At 38.9% G+C, this 22,714-nt stretch overlaps 1 protein-coding gene across 4 annotated transcripts in view; it reads left to right on the plus strand.

Moving 5' to 3' along the window:
• The window catches only part of SPIRE1 (spire type actin nucleation factor 1), a 182,861-nt gene that overhangs the window by 121,672 nt on the left and 38,475 nt on the right, over nucleotides 1–22,714 (plus strand). For all 4 annotated transcript variants that reach the window (XM_039526302.1, XM_039526303.1, XM_039526305.1 and 1 more), the window contains 3 exons: nucleotides 6,547–6,672; nucleotides 19,281–19,364; nucleotides 19,846–20,010. In XM_039526302.1, coding sequence (XP_039382236.1) covers nucleotides 6,547–6,672; nucleotides 19,281–19,364; nucleotides 19,846–20,010 — 375 coding nt within the window. The remainder of the gene's footprint in view (nucleotides 1–6,546; nucleotides 6,673–19,280; nucleotides 19,365–19,845; nucleotides 20,011–22,714) is intronic.

A 22,714-nucleotide genomic window follows, 5' to 3' on the forward strand; every position in this document is an offset into this window, starting at 1 on the left:
AAGAGAGATCATCATGGCAGATGTGTTTTGGATAAGCTTGATGGAGCAGTGTGGTATCAAAGAGACCAGGAAGGGGAAGGTTGTAATAATCAAAACAGGGTATTATGAGGGCCTAAGTTTTAGCTGTGTGGATAGAGGGAAAAAGCTAGAGCTTAGAAATTTTATGGAGGAAGAAGTGGCAGAATTTGGACATTGCGTGAGAAGATGGGGTGGGAGAAGTCAAATATACTATATACATGTGATGGGCCTGAGTGTACCTGCATCATGAGCATTTGCTTCCAGAGAGTTCACCATAGTAAAGGACAGATTTAGACAAATGTACTACCAAACTAATGAAGGCCTCCTCTGCTACTAAAGAGATTTTTGTCTCAAAAGAGAGGTTTAGCTCTGGAAAGCTTCTAACATAACCAGTGATTTTTCCCTCACCTTTATCTGCATAGTAAACAACTACATATAAAACCACTAGTCGGAAGACTTAAGGCCAGCATTACATTTGTTTTTTGATTTGGGTGTCTGTGCAATAATATTTCATTCAGGTTATTTTGTTTTGATGATTTAACATGTATTTTTATGGTGAACAGATTATAGGCATTATTTCACAAATACTTGTTCTGTCTCTTTATTGCAGACTTCTGTGGAGAATAGTTTAGGCACATCCTGGTGGGAGTAGTATTAAAGACGCTGGACCAAATGTAACTAAGGTGTAACCCATGGGAATTACATTTGTTTACACAAGTACTGAATTTACCACATGCAGTAGCATTACTCATAAAGGTTAATGCATTTAGGTCCAGATCTTGCAACTGAAACTGTATGAGTTGACTTCAGTGAGGCTTTATGTGGGAGCAGGGGTCTGCCTATACAGATTCAGTTGCAAGATTGGGATCCTAGAGATTGATACAGTGATCCTCTTCAGTTTGGGCAAAACTCCAATTTACTCCAATGAGAATTTTGTTTGAGTGGGGAGTGCAGGATCCTTAATAATAATAATAATAATAATAATAATAAATAATAATAACAATGAATATATTTTAGTAATAGATCTCAAAGCCTTTACAAAAGAAGGTAAATATCCTTGTTTTACAGATGAGGAAATGACTACCTTTGCTTGGCCCATGATGTCAGCCTCCACCATTCAGTTGCTAAATTTTCGAGCAAGCACTTTCATGCCTTTTCCCCATGCTGCCCTCATGCCTGGAGTTGCTCCCCATAAATGTCTGCAAAAGTAACTCATTATCTGCCTTGAAACCGTCCGTAAAACTCTACTTTGCTACTTTATAGGACTGGGAGTCAGGAGAGTAATGCCTCCCTTAAACATTATAAAAGGTTTTGTGAGAACTTTCCATCTTCCGTATTTCTGGGCAAAATTTTTCTCTTTAGAATGGCTTGTTCAGTTTCCAGTGTTTTCCCCAGGAATTGAAATTGGTGTGTGTGTGTGGGGGGGGGGGGGGGGAATGTTAGAATTTACAGGGGGTGGGGAGTCAGGGCCAGTGAGGGGTGAGACCATGAGGGTGAAGGTGGGCTGTATGGCACCATAGTAAAAACTGAAAAATGTTGTTTCATGACCATTTTATTAGATTTAACCCATGTTTTAAAATCATCACACAAATTAAAGTTAGCTGCTCAAGCCTTCTTTGAAGCACTACATCTACATCCTTCTTGGTTTCTTGTTATAATTTTGCACAACTTTGTTAATGAACTTCTTGAATGCAGTGTGTTCATCTTTGGTGGCTTCTCGTGTGTCCGTTACTTCCATTCCTTCAATTGATATGCTCATTAGTTTGCAGCTCCATCAAATGCACAAGCAGCTGTCTGTCTGGGGTCCAATTGACAAGCATTTAACTCTTCTAAGATGTGGGTTGTCACAGATGCAGCTGACGTGTCTTTTATAACTTGAACATCTAGAAATGCATCTACTGGCCTACCACTGGCATCAAGATAACATACGCAATGACTTAATACTTGATGACCATTTGCATTGGTGCATTCATCAGCCATGTATGCAAATTTTTTTAATGTGGTGAGAGAGTTCTTCACTTTTTCAACTGTTGAATCTTTCATTGTTGCATTGCATGCTTCTAGCTAGCCAGTTGATTTTTTTGCAGAAAGATATAGTGAGCATTTGCTGGTCTTTTTCAGATCCAGTGTTCAACTTCAGGATGAACAAGTGACAGTACACTTAACATTGGCCTCCAGTTTGTAGTGGTATCTCTTACTTAAATAGAAAGTATGATGCCACAGCCATGTTTGTTTGCATGAACTGTGTTGTGTCTCCAGCCTCGTTAAGTACTTCTAAAATTGGCTTTGAAAATGGGCTTTTAAGGCTTTCTGCATGTTGATGCACTCCAGAAGCGTGTTGTTTTTGCAGTCTTTTCATGTAGTTTGTCAGCATTGGCTTTGTTTATTGGTCTGACAAACCAAGCTCCTCCACTTTTACCAATTATAGCATTGGAAAGCTTTCCTTCTTTGTAAGCTTTTTTGCAAGAGGTGCATCAGTAGCCATCTTTTGTAACTTCAATAAATGGGAACACTTTGACTGACAAACATCGGGAACTGCCTTAAGGTTTTGGAGACACCGTTTCTTCAGTAGGTAGCTGTATTTGTGTTTCGGGCTGGTCAGATGTAGATACACCACTTGAACCTTCAAATGACATGTTGATATATTCTTGGATCTTGATGTGTTCTTCACCTTGATTGGTTTGTGAGGCCTTTGAGTGGAAAAATTGTTGCATTATTCTTTCTTTTCATTTTCAATTTGACCTGGAACATATAAAAGAGATATGAATAAATTAAAAATTACACCAAAACACATGACAGTTCTAGATTTCTAAAACAAATATATATTTGTTTTAAATTTATTTAATTTAAATTGACTTTTGAAAAGTAAGCCTTCATGGGATAAGAGGAAAGTCCTCTCATGGATCAGTAACTGGTTAAAAGATGAGAAACAAAGGGTAGGAATAAATTATCAGTTTTCAGAATGGAGAGAGAGAAATAGTGATATCCCTGAGGGATTGGTACTGGGACCATTACTGTTCAACAAATTCATAAATGATCTGGAAAAATGGGTAAACGGTGAGGTGGCAAAATTTGCAGATGATACAAAACTATTCAAGATAGCAAAGTCTAACTGTGAAGAGTTACAAAGGGATCTCACAAAACTGGGTGACTGGGCAACAAAATGGCAGATGAAATTCAGTGTTGATAAATGCAAAGTAATGCACATTGGAAAACATAATCTCAACTAAATATACAAAATGATGGGGTCTAAATTAGCTGTTAACACTCAAGAAAGATGTTGGAATCATTGTGGGTGGTTCTCTGAAAATATCCACTCAGTGTGCAGCAGCAGTCAAAAAAGCAAACAAAATGTTGGGAATCATTAAGAAAGGGATAGATAATAAGACAGAAAATATCATATTGTCTCTATATAAATCCATGGTACATGCACACCTTGAATACTGTGTGCAGATCTGGTCACCCCATCTCAAAAAGATATATTGGAATTGGAAAAGATACAGAGATGGGCAACTAAAATATTTAGAGGGTATGAAACAGGAGAAGAGATTAAAATGACTGGGACTTTTCAGCTTAGAAAAGAGATGACTAAGGGGAGGAATATGATAGAAGTCTATAAAATCTTGACTGGTGTGAAGAAAGTGAATAAGGAATGTTATTTAATGCTTCACATAACACAAGAACTAACAGTCACCCAATGAAGTTAATAGGCAGCATGTTTAAAAAACAAATAAAAGGAAGTATTTCTTCACACAACATAAAGTCAACCTCTGGAACTCTTTGCCAGGGGATGTTGTGAAGACCAAAACTATAACAGGATTAAAAAAAGAACTAGATAAATTCCTGGAGAATAGGTCCATCAGTGGCTATTAGCCAGGATGGGGAGGGATGCAACACCATGCTCTGAGTGTCCTTAGCCTATTTGTCAGAAGCTGGGATGGGCAACATGGGATGGGTCACTCAATGATTACCTGTTCTGTTCATTCCCTCTGAAGCACCTGGCCTTGGCCACTGCTGGAAGACAGGATACTGGGCTATATGGACCATTGGTCCGACCCAGTATGGCCATTCTTATGTAAAAATTTGTGATAGTAAAAATATTTAGTACAGAAACTCCCCAACATAATGACCTCTCAAGATAGCAACGATGTGAGAGAACAACATTGGCAAATAATGCATTTTAAAAATCTTGGCCTACTAGTTTCCATTCCCAGTCACAAATCTAGCATTCTGGAGCAAAGTCACTAAAATATAGTCCAACAAACAAATGTTTATTTAACGTGCCCCTCACTTTTCCCTCTACCGCACCCCACTCACCAGTGTTGTTCTTGGAAAGTGGAGACTCAGTTCAGTGGTGCTTTCACATGAATTCACCTCCCAGATGGGGGGGTAAGAAGGCACCTTGCTCGGTCCTCCAGCTGCTCATTGTTCGTCTGGCCACTATTGTTTGTTGTGCCACCGTTCACTACATTCCTCTGTTGCCAATGGCCCTGCACTGTCACCTTCTGCTGCCACCTACCACTGTGACCTCTGCGAGTTTGTCTCTTGAGGTTCCACCCAGCTCTCAGTGATTTTAGCTGAGTTCTCAATGGGGGAACCTCTCTTCTAGTGCAGACTGGGCCATCTCTTCCACAGAAACACTGTCCCACAGCAGGTCTAAGCACTTAGACCTGATTATCAGTGATTTCAGCTGTAGTAGTCACTTAACAAAACAAAAGACTGTCTATGGAGCCTAATCGGCTCTGCCTTTAAACAGTGGAGAGGGGCAGGTCAAACACCTGTCCTCACCCTCTCTCTTGATGCCCTCAGTCCGCACAGGTTACGTACAGTTCTACTGCCCTTTACTCATGCAATAAGAAGAACAAAATTTCATTCCCCCCAACCCCCGCCCCCTGCATTCAAGTGATTTGTAACCCAACCCCAGCCAAAATCTATCACTTGGTCAGTACAGCTCTGTTTGCGGGATATCTAGGTAGATTAGATGTGAATGTAAATACAATCTGGTCCTGAAGTCTTTCCGCCCAGCTCATCACTGCTGTCAGGGAGAGCTCATTTAGACTTTGCTTACAAATCATAATTTGAAATTATTAGGTTGGCCAACATCACCAAAATGAATGCACTGATATTGTCATAAAAAACAACAGCTGTATAAGGAAGCTAGTCTATGTTCATACTTTTCAAATCTATTTTACTTTTTCAGATACGTGTATTTTATCATTCACTGTATATGCTTTTAAAGTGTGTATTAATGTTTCAATTTCCATTTAAATTTCCAAACAATCACTAACTTGGCAACACTGCATGTAACTAATTCACAAAACCGGGGGGGAGTAACCCCTCCTGGAGGGGTCTAGGGAAATCCCTGTCATTTTCTATTAATCTTGATGGTAATTGTGTATGTAAGTCTAGAAGCACAATTTAGCCCTCAGTAATTCAAGAGGTCTTCCCGAGTGTTTCAGAGTTGATAGATCTGTCAGTTCATAGCTTACTATTTATTTATTTTTATCAAATTGTGTGTGCTTCTGGGAATGTTAGCAGACGTTTGCTGTGATGCCAGTCTAACTTAAATCATAGCCACACAACTTTTTCACAACCTCCTTTTAAACCATGTGAACCATTAGGAATAGGCTTACTGGAAATTTCATCTTCTGTTTTCTGACCAGTTTACACCCAAAATCTATATTAGACTACCATGTAAATCTTTTCAAAATTTGGCCCTTTACATTGTGTGTTAGGGAACTTTTTTTTTTCTTGACAATTGAGTTAAAATGCATTCACTTTAAAAAGCTCCTGACATCTGATGATAAACCCTGAAAAACATTCTATTTAGAAACAATTATGTTAAAGTAAAATACATTGTGTTTTTTCTTTCTTCTTGCTTTATTACTAGGAACATTTGCATAGTAACAAAATATTTGTTTGATAATCTTGTCTTGATGCTTGCTTAATGTTGTAGTCCTCTTTGTGCAATCAGTGTGTTGCTATAAAGACAATTATGATATTATAAACTAAGAACTATGACCTTGGAAGGGAAAAAGTCTGAGTATCAACAATCCCATTTTCAGTTAAATATCCTATGTATTTTATTTTTTAAAGAGAAGGGAAGAAAAATAATATAAAAGGGAAATTGCCTCGAGGTAAACTGTGTTTCAAAGTTTTCCAGGAAGTGACGGCATCTTTTTTTAATGTCTCCTAATCTCTCCTTCACTCATAGAACTTTTCCTACAAAAATGAAAAGACAGCAGAAAGTAAAAGAAATGTACTTTTAATTCCTGCCTGAAGTTAAGTGTCTCACATACAGGATTTCTCGTCCTCTAAATATTCTATTCCATCTCTATTTTAGGTTACAGAATCTTGAAAACAATGTATAGTAGAAACTATCATTGGTTAAAAAAATAAATTGACATAAATATGTACAGGGAACATTTGCATGCTACACTGTAAGTACCGTAGGTTCCTAGCTGTGTTGTGTTAGTAAAAGCAGTATTGTATATGTCTATATATAACAATTTTTATTTTCCTCCCTAGTTGTGTGCTGCCCATCTACCAACCCGATCAGAGGCACCAAACCACTATCAGGCAGTATGTCGGGCACTATTTGCTGAAACAATGGAGTTGTACACATTCCTGGCCAAAATTAAAAGTGCAAAAGAGGTAAGCAGTTGGAGAGAATTCTGTGTTGCTGATTTGGTTACCAGGGGAGAGTACTGTGAAAAACTTTCTATTTCCGATCACCAGTGACAATCCGACGCTAGAGAAAATTTTTTATAAAGTGTCCCTACAGTTCAACTTTCTGCCCCCCATATTAGGTCTCATCCTGATGACTAATTGTTAGAGAGCGGCTTAAGCCCTAAAGTATGTGGTTTAGTATCCCTTCCAAAATGTATTATGTTAATTGTCTATTCTTGATAGCCATATAAATGACCAATCTTTTTTTGAATCTTTCTAAGTTCTTGTCCAGAAGAAATTCCTGTGGCAATGAAATCAAATCGAATTACATATTGTATGAAAAGGTGTTTCCTTTTAGCGAATTTGAATTTGCCACTTTTTAATTTCATTGGTTGTCCCCTTGTTCCTTTGAGGCAAGCGGAACAGATGCTCCTGATTTGTCTTCTTTATGCCATTAATTATTTTATGTATTTTTATCATTAGTTTATCTCATTTATTGCCTTTATAAAGTAGTCAGTCAGTCTTTTCTATCTCTCTGTATATTTTAGTCTCTTTTCATCTGAAAAGATATGCTTCTGTAAAGCTCTACTTAAGCAAATAAGTATAAAGAAAATCTATTCTTTTGCTCCTTTTTTTTCTTCTGTTTCATTTCAAGTAAAGATTCTAATGGGTTAATTAATAAAATAGCATATTGTTAATAATATCTGTATATTCATGACTACATCTGATAATGGGATGTAGCTATCTTAAGTAATTATTGAGTGTGTTTCTTCTGAATAATGTTTAATGGATCATTTATTTAGAAAAATGGAGACTGTAGGTCCTCAGCCAACTTGACCTTAATAGTCCATTGACCGGAAAAGCTATTAAAATACAGTGCTACACAGAATGTATGCTCTGAGAGTAGGATTTAGTGTACCCTAACCTCATTCATTAAGGAAAGAACCTTCTTCCTGACCAATGAAATAAATTCCTTTGAGATTAGTCTTCCATTCAGTCTGACTGGCAAGGATCAGTAGATTTTGCTGTTGGCATGTCATATGAATAAAAACTTAATATCATCCTAGTTGAAACTCCTAACTATTCAACAGTGGTGAAACGTACACGTTAAACAAAAACATTCCACCCACTGTATCATTTACTTAAATTTTTTTGTGGGCACTGGCGCAGTGTGTGTTATACACTTTTTCTGGGTTTTGCCTCATTTGAGAGAATATAGTGTGCTTTCTCTGGAACTCATTGCATTGCTGCAAAAAACTATGTAAATAGTATGTTCACCACTTGCCTGTGTGTGACATTCCCCAGGGTACAACTTGAACCACTGAAATGCTGAGTCTCCTTAACTCTTCAGCCTGGGGTGCCTCTTACACTGCTTTGCTAGTGAAACGCAGCCTCTCCAGGTTCTGCTCACACAGACATTAGCATGTAGTCGCTCCCAGCAAAATTACATGAATGCTATCCCAGCCACTCATGAACTATATACAGGATGACATCTGCTAATTGTTAGCCCAGCCTGGTACCCCAGAAATGTGCATTTTGTGCTGTTGAGCCCACTACTGAACAAACCAAGCTCATTAATAGTCCATCATTTAATCAAAGGAAATGATTGTGCCCTAGCCTTTGTTAACCTGAGTACAGATTCCCCAAACATTTCAACCAAAACACACTGGTTTAGATAAATCAATAAAACATGTTTATTTACTAGAGAAAGATAGATTTTAAGTGAGTATAAGTGATAAAGGCATAAAAGTCAGAGTTGGTTACAAAAGAAATAAAAGATAAAACTGCAATTTAATTCCTAAATTTTACCAACCTATATAAGATTTGAAAGCAAAAAGATTTCTCACTCAAAAGCTTAGAGCAGTTCATACTAACTGGAACATCTTCCAGCTAGGACACCTCCCCCCCCCCGCCCCCAAACAGTTCAGTGATGCACCTATTGTCTTTCAAGAGATCTTGCTGCCATGAGTAGAGATGAGGGAGGAGAGATGAGGAGTAGGTCACTGTCTCTCCTTTTTATACTGGAAAAGTCTTTGCTGGGTCCTGGGGTCAGCAGTTCCATTGTGTATGTGCTGTGCAGGCTGTCCTTCAGGTGAGTTGTAAATTTGCTTTTTGTACAACTTCCCTGCCTGTGAATCTCCAATAAACAGGTAGTGACTTTTTAGCTCCCTGTTGGTGTGCAAGTGTGTCTTTGTCTCTGAAAAACTAGTTTGAGCCTGCTTTTCTAACTTTGTTACATGCTAATGTAAGATCATTATTATGCAGTAGAATCTCATAACTATACATACAAAGTTGCTACACATATTTTACCAGGTTAATAATGTTCAGTAGGTTATGAGTTTTGAAATGATATCTCACAGGGCGTACTTTATACACAATATATCATAATCATAAAATAGAGGTGAAACTGGGGTACAAGGTGTCATATGGGGCGTCACAGTGGGCGCAATTGATTTCCTTTCTGACCTGCCCTTTAATATCCATAGCCTTATTACTGAATAGTGGTGAAATAAAATTGGTGGTGAAAGAAATCCCTCATTTTGTAGCTTCTGCTCATCAAGGCCCAGATTTTTAAAAGGTATTTAGGTATTGCTCCACTCAGCATTGCAGAGCCTAGTTGCTTTAGTAGGGTATGTCTACACAGCAAAGAAAAACCCATGGCTGGCCCATGCCAGCTGACTTGGGCTCATAGGGCTCGGGCTGTGGGGCTGTTTCATTGCTGTGTAGACTTCTGGGCTCGGGCTGGAGCCTGAGCTCTGGGACCCTCCCACCACGCAGGAAGTCTACACAGCAATGAGAGAGCCCCGCAGCCTGAGCTCTGCAAACCAGAGTTGACTGGTACAGGCCAGCTGTGGATTTCTAAGTCTCATTTTCAAAAGTGACTTTGGCCTGTAGACGCCTGAGTCTTATGGAAAGTCAGTGGGACTCGGGCCCCTAAGTCACTTTTAAAAATGAGTCTTGGGCGTCTAAATCAATTAGACATTGTGATGCTCAGCAGAGCAATGCCTAAATACCTTTTAAAAATCTGGGCCCAAATCTTTAGCCAATTTGATACCTGTCTTGCCCTGTAAGGCTTACCTTGTTAGCTGGTGCCATGAGGGCAGCTGACCTGTAGCAAAAGCTTAAACACCCTTGCATAGTGGGAATTTCTACACGCTTTTAAATTATACCTCTTAGGAAATCGTTCCAGTAGATATTAACCCTTGCTAGCAACATAAAAAAATTAGGACTATGTTATATTCTTTATCACCTGTTTTTGGACACAGAGTCTTCATTTTCCCTTTATATTTGGCTGCTAAAGTGGAAAATGATAGGTGTTTCAGTCACAAACTTTTTATGGTCATGGTCTTGAATCGCTCTCTGCCCTTTAACAGAGCAGCACGTAACCCAATATTAACACCACCAGCAGGGTTTTTATAATTATGCAATAACAATTTTATTAACAGTAAGTGAAACAATTAGCTAAGTTGTTTACTCAAACTTAGATCCAAAGAACAACATTTCTTCTGTCCCACACTGGCAGCCCATAAAAATGTACCTTGGAGGATAAACATTTGGATTAAACAGTATATTTGCACAATATTCAATGCTATACTTTAATTATGAATGTTATAGAACATTGCTAGAGTTACTCTCCAGAAACTCAAAATCCTTGCCAAATGTTTCTCTACTTGATCCCCTCTGTGAGTTACTGAAGAAGAGCCACTAATATCCATCCAAGACCTCAGTTTGGAGTCTGTCAGTGCATTTGTTGTATTGATCAGTAAGGGATCACTACTAAGCAACCCTTTTCCACCTCTCTCCACATTAGGACATGTCTTCTCTACTCCCACTCCTACTGTCTTACAAATGGATGTTTTTGATATGAGATTCAAAAGTGCTATAGCAGCACGAAGCATTTTAGTGGCTGAGTCTGCAAACCTTACTCTCATGAGTAATTTAATTGACTGAAATGGGGGATACTCTAGTGAGTAAGGGCTGGAGGCCCAGGTCCATAAGGCTTAAGTCTGATGTTAGATAATTGGGTATGTAATCAACTATTACCCTTGGGCAGTACCCTCTTTTATATGTTACGTATTCTTACATCAGAGATCAGATGTGCAAGTCTATTTTATCTGTTCCCCAGTTATCAGTCAGAATCACTTCCATCAATAAAACAACCTCTAGAAATGGGAATACATACAGAAATGATGATAGATTACATTTTTAAACTGCTAAAGGACAAGGCCAGGAATCAGACCCCTATTTTATGAAAAGCTCCTTTAAATGTTAAAATTTAGAGAGCATTGCGTTCAAGTGATTCTTTGCTGTTGAGCTGACATGTACATGACATAACCTTCCATCTGTCACTGAGCAAAGGAAAGTATTTTTCAGATATGGGCCATTTAGCAATAATAACAATTGTACTTGACTGTTTTAAATAATGCAAAAATAAATGTAAAGACATCCATATATTTATTTACTCACACTGCTAGAGAATTGTGTGTGAGAACACAACGTTTTAAAAAATGCCAAATGCTTTCGTTGTTATAAAATGAAGAGTGTTGAAATGCTTAATATTCAGACTTCTGGTGTGTAGCCTACAAATCTGTTTCCTACTTTTCTGAACGAATGCCCAGTCTATAACATGTGAATGAGATTTGTAGTGTGGGTTTGAGGGCTTGAGGTCCACTAAGATAACCGCTTAGTATTTTCCCCCTCTAAAACGGAAATCCGCCTGGGCTATGATTTTAATATTGTAGCAAAAATAGCTTCCTCTGTTCTGTTTCCCAAGGGTAAGCACAAATGGATACAGCAGCTGAGGTTCTTCATACGGATTTCGGATTTCAATTAAGTTCTGACAAACACTCCATTTTATTCTAAGTGTTTTGGTTTGCATAATTCGTCACTGAAATTGATTTCTAACCCCACTGATCTTGGCTGATTAAGGAGGGAGGTGATACCGTTAATTCAGTCTAGAGGACTTGGCATGTATGTCCATGACAAGAAATTGTTCCCCCTGAGGCGTACCCAGCATACACAGAAGAGTTAAAGGAAACCTTCATAACCAATGTTTGTAAGGTCAGAACATTTTCCATTTGTGTATGTTGCTAAATTCCAATGTCTTCTAAATTTGTAACAAGGAAATTATGTAGTATTCCATTATTTTTCAAAACACTAAGAAACTCAAGTCTTTCAGCACACCTTGCAAACAACTCCTGACAACATTCAATCTTTTGAGCAATTAATATGACGTGAAACTTTCTATATATTAATTCCTAATGTGCATTCTGCCATAATATCTAGGTGCTAAGTAGCCTTCAAGCATTTTGGCAATAGGATTTAGACTTGCTATCTCATCCTCGGCTCTTTTCCTCCCTCATTTAGCTTGTTTGGTATTGTTTTGTTGTTTGCCTTCTGGGAGACCAAAGCAGATTATTTTGTAGCTCCATTAGTGGATGAAGGTCTGCTTTCCATTGTGACTTAAAACCAATAAGTCTGCATCATTCTGATCCCCAGTAAAAGGGAGCTCAGAGCCATCCGCTGAAAGTGTCTTGCCTTCTGTTCCTCAGAGATTCCCCCTAGGGACTGACAGCCACAATATCCCTGATAATCATAGTTGCGTATCACAATGTCCAAGCTAGCTTTTTTTTTTTTTGGCATGGCATCACATTGGGAGCTCAAGTTCATTTTGTATCCACCGTGACCTTTCATCCTTTTCAGAGTCACGGCTTTCCAGGATACAGTCCTCCAGTCTGTAGGTGTGGGCTGAATTCTAAGTTCCTGAATGTCTGACTTTGCATTTGGCTATATTAAAACACATTTTGTTTGAATGGGCCCAGCCTATCAGATGATCAAGATCATTCTGTATGACTATCTGGTCCTCATTATTTGCCACTCTGGGTCATTCGGTGTGTCTTTTTTTATTGACATAAAATCAGCACTCTTCTAATCTTCTAAAATTTTCCTGGTATTCCAAGATGTATTGAAAACTAACATCTGCAAGCCAGAGATCTCCTCAGCCTACTCTTTTAGGACTGTTGGGTGAAAGTTATTTGAGCCTACTGATTTAAAAATGATCACCCCAGTAGATATGCAGTGTAGTTGTAACCGTCTCGGTCCCAAGATATCACCTCATTCACCTTGTCTCTCTAATACCATAGTAGAGGTTGTTTAACAACTGGAGTGAAAGGACAGCATATCTTTTCTGGCTGGCCTTTGCTGTTACATCTCTCCAGCCCTGTGATGGTGTGATTTACCTGGACTTGGCCTTCCTCAAATAGAAGCTCCCCCTCTTACTATCATTGTGCAGGGACTAATTAGATGGGTACCTTATTTTGAAGGTGGTCCATCTCTCCTCCTGATTCTTAGTGGTAAAGAGAATCAGGTTGGAATCTTATAACATGGTGGGATATTTAGCATTTATGCCAGTTTTGCTGCCTTTGGGCGTAATCCAGCCCAACAAACCATATGTTAAGGAACAGAAAGCTTTAATGGTTGCTGAAATGGATAATTGCTGCAGGTATTGTTCAACATTCAAAGTAAAGGTTAAGCAGCTGGAATATGTTAACTCTGTAAAAATAAATGCGTATTGAAGGTAGTAGCAGTCTGACTGTTGTCAGCTTGTTCACCAAAGTTAACCTTGGTTCTGAGGAGCAGGAGGAGAAAGAGTTAGGATGATTTTATAATTTTGCAGGCCTTCAACAAAAGTTTCCAGTTCAAGAGAAAACAAGGCATTTGCAGTTCACAAAGACTGACCCTGAAATCGTTACCACTACTTTGCATCTGATGGAGAAAAGGATGAATACTCAGATTTCAATACTGATATAAATGCAGAAGTAAATGTAAATGAGACTTTTCTGTAATATTTCCTCTTTTAGAGAAAGGACTTCTTGCTTTTTAAAGTAACAGACTGATATCACTGACAGTTGCAAAGCACGTACAAGTTTCCATACACACATTTTTCCCAGTTGTCTATAAACCACCAGTGGAGATAATGCTAAGCTGTCACTGCATTGTGTGGTCATTTAAGGATGCCTACAGATGTTCACTAGAAAGTAGATTCAGACTGCTATGTTTATTTGCTGTGTAATTTGAACAATATTCAAACACAGAGGTAAAGGAAGTGTTATTGAAGTAGCACACTGTTTTACCTATCTTTGTTAACCCTTTCAGGTACTAACTTAAGCCTAATAAATTTAATTCAAAGAAAACAATTTATGAAAGATTTTCTTATGGTATTTATAATGTAGCTCTGCACATGAATTAAAATTAAAAAGTATGTTAGCAGATTTTTTCAGTGAAACAAGACATTATTGGTTATATGTATCATTTACTCACACACACACTCTCACTCACTCTTACTTGGATTACCTTAAATACAGTGTAGAATGAGAAGCTACTGCATGTTCTTTCCCTTGGGGATTATGACTTCATGCAAGTTTAAACAGAATTTAGCAGGCCTCATATGGACAAGGTAGTTATCATGATTTGCCGTCAAACTGGGAGGATGTATCTAGTGGAGCCCCACTGGGATCTATCCTAGGTTCAGTGCATTTCAATATTTTCATTAATGACCTGGATAATGGAGTGGAGAGTATGCGTATATAATTTGCAGATAACTTCAAGATGAGAGGGGTTACATCCACTTTGGAGGACAGGATTAGAATTCAAAAGGACGTTGAAAAATTGGTCTGAAATCAAAAAGAAAAAATCTAATAAAGACAAATGCAAAGTACTACACTTAGAAAGGAAAGATTGTAAGTACAACTACAAAATGGGAAATAAATGGCGAGATGGTAGTACTGCTGAAAGGAATCTGGAGGTTACGGTGGATCACAAATTGAACATGAGTCAACAATGTGATGCAGTTGTGAAAAAGAGTAGTATTCTGAGGTGTATTAACAGGAGTATTTGTATGTAAGACTTGGGAGGTAATTGTCCCACTCTGCTTAGCACTGATGAGTCCTCAGCGGGAGTGCTGTGTCTAATTCTGGACACCACACTTTAGGAAAGATGTGGATAACTCAGAGAGTCCAGAGAAGAACAACAGAAATGATAGGTTTAGAAAGCCTGATCTGTGAGGAAAGGTTAATAAAATTGGGCAGGCTTAGTCTTGAGAAAAGAAGACTGAGGAAAGATCTGATAAGGATTGTGGTCATTTGTTATCAGTGTCCACTGGAGATAGAACAAGAAATAATGGGCTTGATGTGCAACAAGGGAGATTTAGGTTAGATATTAAGAAAATCTTTCTAACTAGAAGGATAATTAAGCTTGAAATAGGCTTCCAAAGGAGGTTGTGGAGGTTTTTAAGAACAAGTTGGACAAACACCTGCCAGGGATGGTCAAGGTTTATGTGGTCCTGCCCCAAGGGCTGGATTTGGTGACTTCTTGAGGTCCTGTCCAGCTCTAAATTTCTATGATTCTAAGCTAGGACCCAGAAGTGGTGAAACTGAGGTAATTTAAATATGTTCTGTTGTTGTCATATTTTCTTTAACCCTGCCAGGACTGACGCTTGAACTTTTTGTTTTCATTAAGGCTGTTTCTCTTCTGTTTTATAATGCAGTGGATGAAAACTTGTTAATTCACCTATAATGGACAGTACTCAGAATGCATGTGTCAAGATTTCAAAGATCCTCATAGATTCTATGAGTAAGCTGCTCTAAAACCAAGTCCACATGATATGTGGAATCCTAGGGTGTGGCCTTATTTACAAATAAATTTAAGAATAAGATGGTAGAGTTCAGCTCAAACTTTTACATGAGGATTGGCTGCTCGTATGGTTCTTATTCCAGGACTGCTCAGCTCAGCTCCTCTTTCTAGAGATCCAATCCCACCTTGCTTTGTGACCAGATAGGGTAAAATTGTTTCAGTGGGTCAGAAGAATCTAACCCTTTCTCACTAGGGCCAACACCTGCTAACACCTGGGCTGTTTCAAGCACACACTGCCAGTCTATTAGGGTACATCTGCACTGCAATAAAAAACCTGTGGCACCAAGTCTGAGCCTGGGTCAATTGATTCGGGCTTGGGCAGTGAGGCTAAAAATTGTAGCGTAGATATTTGGGAACAGGCTGGAGCCTGGTCTCTGAGACCCTTCCCACTCACTCAGTCTCGGAGCCCGGACTCCAGCATGAGCCTGAATGTCTACACTGCAATTTTACGCCCTGCAGCCTGAGCCCTGCAAGTCAGCTGACCCAGGCCAGTTGTGGCCATGCCATGGGTCTTTAATTGTAGTCTCTACCCTTAGAGACATTCTGAGAGAGGAGAAGAAAGGACATACTTTTAGCTAGACCTGGAATACATTGGACTAGAAGAACTATTTGGATGTGGAGTAGTGGGGAGGGTATAATAGTTAAATGTTTGCTTACATATGTCTCTAATTAGGCGAGTCAAAACCACAATCCTTTTCCCTAGAACTATTGCATTAAAATTATGCCTATTCTTGGAGGATTTCTTGAAGCTTTAAATTTGCCAGGATATTTTCATGTGCAGTAGTTTTTATTTTTACCATTAAAATTATTACTCAGTAGCTAAGACTCTGTTGTTAACTGCCATACTCAGCCCACACCAGAGCTTATTTACAGGCTAAAATCTTACACTCTGGTCTGAGGTCATTTTAAAAAAATAAATCATTTCAGAAATTATTGGTTATACAGTTAGCAGTATCTAACTCTCGTGTCCTTAAATCACAAGCTATCTTGAATGGCACTGGCTTATGATAATGCTGGGTCTCACTGATAAAATCTGTGTTAAAAAGAAAAGAAATTTCATTCTTCGCAAGAGCGTGTTGTAACTAAAGGAAACAAATGCCTTTGGAAAGTCTTAGGGTGTAGTCAATGTCCATGAATGAGGCAAGCTGAATTTGAACCAATGAGTGAGATCACTGAGTGAAATCAGAATTGTCAGAACAACTAGAAGCCCCCTAATATCTTCTAAATTTTATCTTCTACCCAAACCCTCCCCTGCCCTGTACTCACCCCAGATTTTCAGGACTTGGCCATTAGATTTTGTGTCATATAAGTTGTATGATCAAGAGCCTGCCTGTAATGTATGTAATTTTTAAAAAGGCCAATAATGGTGTTAAGAACTTGGATGTAAAAGTAAGTCTACTGTTGTGTCACGTTAAAGGTAGTAGTAAGCATTTGCTATCCTGTACTCTCCCCCAAATCCTCTGTAGCAAAATAATTTTTAAAAATTCCAAGGGCCCCTATGAGATGGCTGTCTGTCATGTAGGATCTCTGAAATCAATTTTAATAGCTACCTGCACTGCTTCATTGAAAGAGTCTTCTGAGGCTTAGAGCAAAGACTTAAACTGTAGCAGTTTCAGTGTAATGTATAATAAAGAGAAAATTATATTTTTAAACCTCTTTTTATAAATGTTGTTTAAAAAAAAAGAGACCCGGACTCTCTTTGTTGATCACTTCCATTATAGGGAGCACCCAAGTTTTATGTTGGCTTAATTACATTGTCAGCTCAGAAGGAGGACAAATATTTCTGTGCTACATACATAAATAATGTAAACGTTTCCAGATGTGTAACCTACTGATTTAATCTCCTAACATACATTCAAGAGGTTTAGTTAACACAAGTTTGGAGCCAGTTATGTTTCATGAAAATGAATGAACAAACAATTGGAAAAATGTAAATAAGACCCTGTTAAAGTGTAGTTCTATTCTGAAACTATCTACAAACATGGCTTAGTGAGTTTCCATGCTTGTGTCTCAGTGATTCCAAAGGCATTCAGTTTACAAGCAAAAAGTTGTATTCTATATCAATGTGATTTTTATGTATGATGTGAATATATGAGACTATTTCCATAAGTGCAAAGAGTCCATTTATTTAAGTTTTGAATTACACATATTTGTTTGTTTTAATGTTAGGTGGTCCAATAAACCCACTCTGTGATCTACTGTAGCATTCAGTCACTGTTCTTATTCTAGTCAAAATCTGAAAATTTGGCTCTTTATTAAGTAAGCTTCACCTACATTGAGGAGGGACATTTTCTTTTTTAAACTTTTTATTCTGTCATTATTAACATATATGAACTTTCCACACAAGTATTAAGAAATCTTATTAATAACCTGTATTTGTTATCTTTAAAAGATCCCTTTGTGGTTGGTCAAGTTCTTATCATTATCTGTGTATTTTTTTTTCAAATCCCCAAAACTATATATTTGTCTGCTTGTAGACGAGCGAGCGGACTCACCCCTGCGGCGCCTCCTGCTGGTGTCTTCCAGGAATTAGCTCAATTCAGCTCTGGAGCGCCCTCTGCAGGCCGGTGATCCACCTGTCCTCTGGCCCCTGTGTCCCTCCCTGGACCCAGTGCCCTTTTACATGGGGTGCTGCCCCCTGGCAGTAACCCCTTTCTCTCAGGGTCTCCCCTCCCCGGGGAACCCCCACCCTCTAGCCCCACCTTGCCTCAGTATATGGCTACTGCCAGTCATTGTCTAGCCCCACGCCCTGGGGCAGACTGCAGTATCAGCCTACTCATCACTGGCAAGAAGGGTTTGGACCTGCTGCCTTGGCCTACCCCTGGGCTGCCCCCTGAAGCCCCCAGTACCTATTAGCCCAATGCTACACTGCAGCTCCTCAGCTCCTCTGCCTTTCCCCAGCCCTGCTTCACTCAGGTACCTTATGTCCAGTTCCCTGCAGCCAGGCCCATCTCCCTCTATAGCTAGAGAGAGAGTTCTGAGCTTCTGGCTCCCAGCATCTTTATACAGGCCAGCTGTGGCCTGACTGGGGCATGGCCCAGCTGCAGCCACTTCCCAATCAGCTCAGCTTAGTAGCTCCCAGCCACAACCTTCCCCCAGGGCTGTTTTAAGCCCTTCAGGGCAGGAGCAGGGTAAGCACCCTGCTACACTACTTTATATAAAACTCTCATTTTTTCCATTGAAAAGAGTTCCTAGGCTTGGTTTCTCCATACTACTAATACTGGGGGAATCTGTCCATTTCCAAAAACAAGCTATCACATATCTGACTGCTAGTACTACTGCTCTACCCCAATATAACGCGACCCGATATAACACGAATTCAGATATAATGCGGTAAAGCAGTGCTGGGGGGGGGGGCGGGCCTGCTCGCTCCGGCGGATCAAAACAAGTTCGATATAACGAGGTTTCACCTATAACGCGGTAAGATTTTTAGGCTCCCGAGTACAGCGTTATATTGGGGTAAAGGTGTAATTGTGATATCAATGGGTCCTTCCTCAGGTCGATAACCAACTTTGGGCTGTAACCTAATATCGTCACTATGAGTTCTGTGAGTAGTCTGTCTTTAGCTATCTTGAAATTTCTATTTGTTTTCCTCCCAAATACTATTTTCTTATGTTATTCCCACGATATGTGCAGAAAAGTCCTATTCCTTCACATCCTCTCCAGCATTTATGAATCCTTTTTTATATATAGAAGGGCACCCTTTCATTAACAGTTTTGGAAGTCTAATTTCTAATCTGCTGTACATGTTCTGAAAACATTCCTTGGAATATCCACCATGTAAATTTTGAAAGATGAATAGATACAGAAGAAACCATATTCTATTAAACCTTTTCTACTTTATTTCAATACAGTTTTATGTTCTTATACAGGTTATGTGTTATGTTGCTTTTAATTGACAGAATCTGAAGAAGATTCAGGAAATGGACAAAGAAAGGAGTGATGAATCCAGCACAGACCTTGATGAGTTGAAAAATGCTGACTGGGTAAGGCTGCAGTCATATACCGTCGTTTTTGAAAGATTATATTTTGATGAAAAAAATCTAATGTTCTTAAACTGCTTGTTAACTGTCACCTGCTTTCTGTAAAAAACAGTATTTAAGGTTTTTTTTGTTTCTGTAGTATGAATTAGTAATAACTCATAGAAAAAGTGGAAAACAAATGAAATCCAACACCGCCATTAGTGATCTACTGAATTACATTGTGATTTTGGGATTTCTGTTAGTGACTAGAATAATCCACCAGATTTGTTTTCTAGTTCAAGATGGGTTTTGAGCCAGGTTTTCAAACCCACTGTAACACCTACGTACTTCATTGTTGTAAAAAATAAATTTAGTCTTATTTAGTTGGTTCAAAGTGCTCTGATGTGACGAGTCAGCTGTTTTTGTCTTAACCGCATTGGTACTCAGTAGTAATGAGTGTATAATAAGTGTTCTGAAACCTAATTTGTCTCCTTTGGCTCTTCAGGCCCGCTTTTGGGTACAGGTGATGCGAGATTTGCGGGACGGTGTTAAACTTAAGAAGGTTCAAGAGCGTCAGTATAACCCACTTCCAATAGAATATCAGCTCACGCCCTATGAAATGCTAATGGATGACATTAGATCCAAACGCTATACCTTAAGGAAGGTTATGGTGAGTTGAGAATACCATTTTGATAAATCTATACAGTCACCAATCACCATTACTTTCACTTTGTTTTTCAAAGAAACTCAGAATTGTTACTTCAGTCATGAAATTAGCTATTCTTACTTTGTTTTTACTGTTTCCTAAATTTTGAATATTAATTAAGAAAAAATGGATCCATCAAAACGTTGTGCATCTTGCTTTTAGGTGACAAGGACTAAAATATTTCAGGAGACAGGAAACCTACATTTGATATGCGTGAACAAATGGATTTTGTGTTGACTTGCTAGTAACACTAACATTCAGGTTAACAGTCTTGCTGTACTTCCCAATCAATATGAATTTTTTGTTGGCTCTTCATACTGTGGAGTACATTCCTGACAGATCATAACATAATTTTGTAAAGATATATATTACATCAGAGCTGCTTGGCCATGATGCTTTTTCAAAGTATGAAATGCATGAGAGTGGCATCTCATACTGTCATAAAAGAGGAAAGCCTAAAGTATCTGCAAACTTCATCATAGGCACTTATATTATTGAAGTAGGACAGTCCAATCTAAAGCTCAGCACTGATACCTTATGGGAATCAGTACCTTCCCTTGAAGTCTTCAGCTTTATTAAAGGCTCACAAGTTCTGATTTGGGCATGACTGTTTCAGCACAATGCAGTGTTCCTTTGGAGTCAAGAGAACAAGCTGAGACATTGAGGCAAGCTTTCAAATATCAGTGAATTACTTCCCAGACACTCATGTACAACTTAGAAGTGACTGTCAGGAAGATGCATTTTCTGTATGAGGATCACCTACTCCTTGGTATGTCTTGGAATCTCCCAGACCTTCTATTGCACCTGCTTCATAAAATGGTTTTTAAAATCATCATTATCATGCAATTAATAATGGATACCAAGGACTGAAGATTTCTTAACAGTGATGAACACATTCAGAAATCCCTGGATTTGAATGGTGTCAATGCTCTCAGCACTGAGAACTGCCTTGAGTTTTCCTGGTTTGTTTTTGCCCACTGATTGCATGGGTGGTTGGGGATTTCCATAGGATTTTAGGTTTCTTGACAAAAACTCACCAGATTTTCATTGGGTTGAAAAAACTATTTTCCCACCCAAAAATATTTTGATGGAAGGTTTTTAACAAGCTCTATTGTTGATACACCTTGTGCCTTGCTCTAGAATCACAGAATTTTTCACTGAGCTTGGATGGCTTCTGATTCTTTCTTGCCCCTATCCCACTCCCAATAGATTGGCACATCGAATAGAATGGAAATATCCACTCTTTATAATAGAGTGTAGCCACACCCACTTCCTCTCACAAGAAGTCATTGTGAGTATGAATGGTAGTCTGGAAACTATTGATGAACCAATAGACGTTCCATAATAATCACTCTAAGCACTTATATGGTGCTTCATGTGTTTCAAAGTGATATGTGAACATTACCTCGTCACTCCCCACAGCTATCCTGTGAGCTAGGCAAGTGTGTTGTTAGCCTTATTTTACAGATAGGGAAATAGAGAGAGTTATTCCTGATGTGACTGGTTGTGCTCTACTATCATGTGAGTGTGACAGATATAGGTCATAGGTTGTATCTTTGGGTCAGGGTGGGCACCTCTCTCATCCCAGACGTCCTTCCTTGGATATGGACATCGCTGTAGAGACAGTTTGGAGTTCAGGGTGTAGCACTGTGTGGTCTTATGGGGGATTCCCCCCTTCTGCAGGCAAAAAGCAGTCTGAATGAAAAAGGCCAACAGAATAATCCTGCAGCCCACAAAACAGTCTGTGCTCACCCCTCAAGGCAAAAGTTAAATAGTTTCTGTAAAGGGGGCTGGTCGAGGTTCCTAGCTCCCTGAGAGGTCTGAGGGGCCCAGGCTGAGTGTCCTGACCTCTAAAAAGGAAAACAAAGCAAAGATAGTCACCACATTTCTCCAGGGGGAGCAGGTGACATATACTCTTCAGCAGCTTTCCTGCAATTGATGCTGCTGTTGAGACACTATGATGATGAGGGCAATATAGGTACATAGCTAGGTAGTAATGCTATCTATCTTATAGCTAAGGTTCAGAGAGCTGTGTTATTTTTAATATCAACCACAGAGCAAAGGAAAAACAAACCTGGAGGCCCTTTACTTTTGATACAATACGTGGATTCAGTACAGAAATTTTGTTTGACTAGGAGCCCTGGACGATATTCTAGTTCACCTTTTGCGAACATAGCCTCTAATTTGACCTCTGTCAAGTTAGCGTCTATCTCTTCTCAAAAGATTTTCTTCGTGTGGTTGGTGTTGAAGGCACAGCTGCTCTTTCTGACATCCAGATGCTAGCTATGTACTATATGCCTGCAGGCATCCATGTCTGTCCTGCTCCTCTTATATGTGAAAAATACTAGGCAGGTTGTCTAAAGCCACTTTTGGTCATATGGGCATAAAAGTGAATTAGGATTAGAATCTGCTGCAGGTACAAAATCTATGGCACTGTCTCTGAGACTGTTGCTATCTTTATCTGACTACAACTTGCTCGTACCTCCATGCTAGAAAAATAACTAGTTTCTTATTATAAAGTTTCCACCTAGTAGTTTGTGTTTTGTTGCTGAGCATGCTCAAAGTATTTCTGTGCAGAAAATTGTATAATAATATGGATGCAGTTTGATAGGAAATGAAATTTACTGAAGCTTGAAGGGTTCACAGATCCTTACAAGTTCAGTTAGCT

Source organism: Mauremys reevesii, linkage group 2 (genome assembly GCF_016161935.1).
Source record: "Mauremys reevesii isolate NIE-2019 linkage group 2, ASM1616193v1, whole genome shotgun sequence".
Lineage (NCBI taxonomy): Eukaryota > Metazoa > Chordata > Testudines > Geoemydidae > Mauremys > Mauremys reevesii.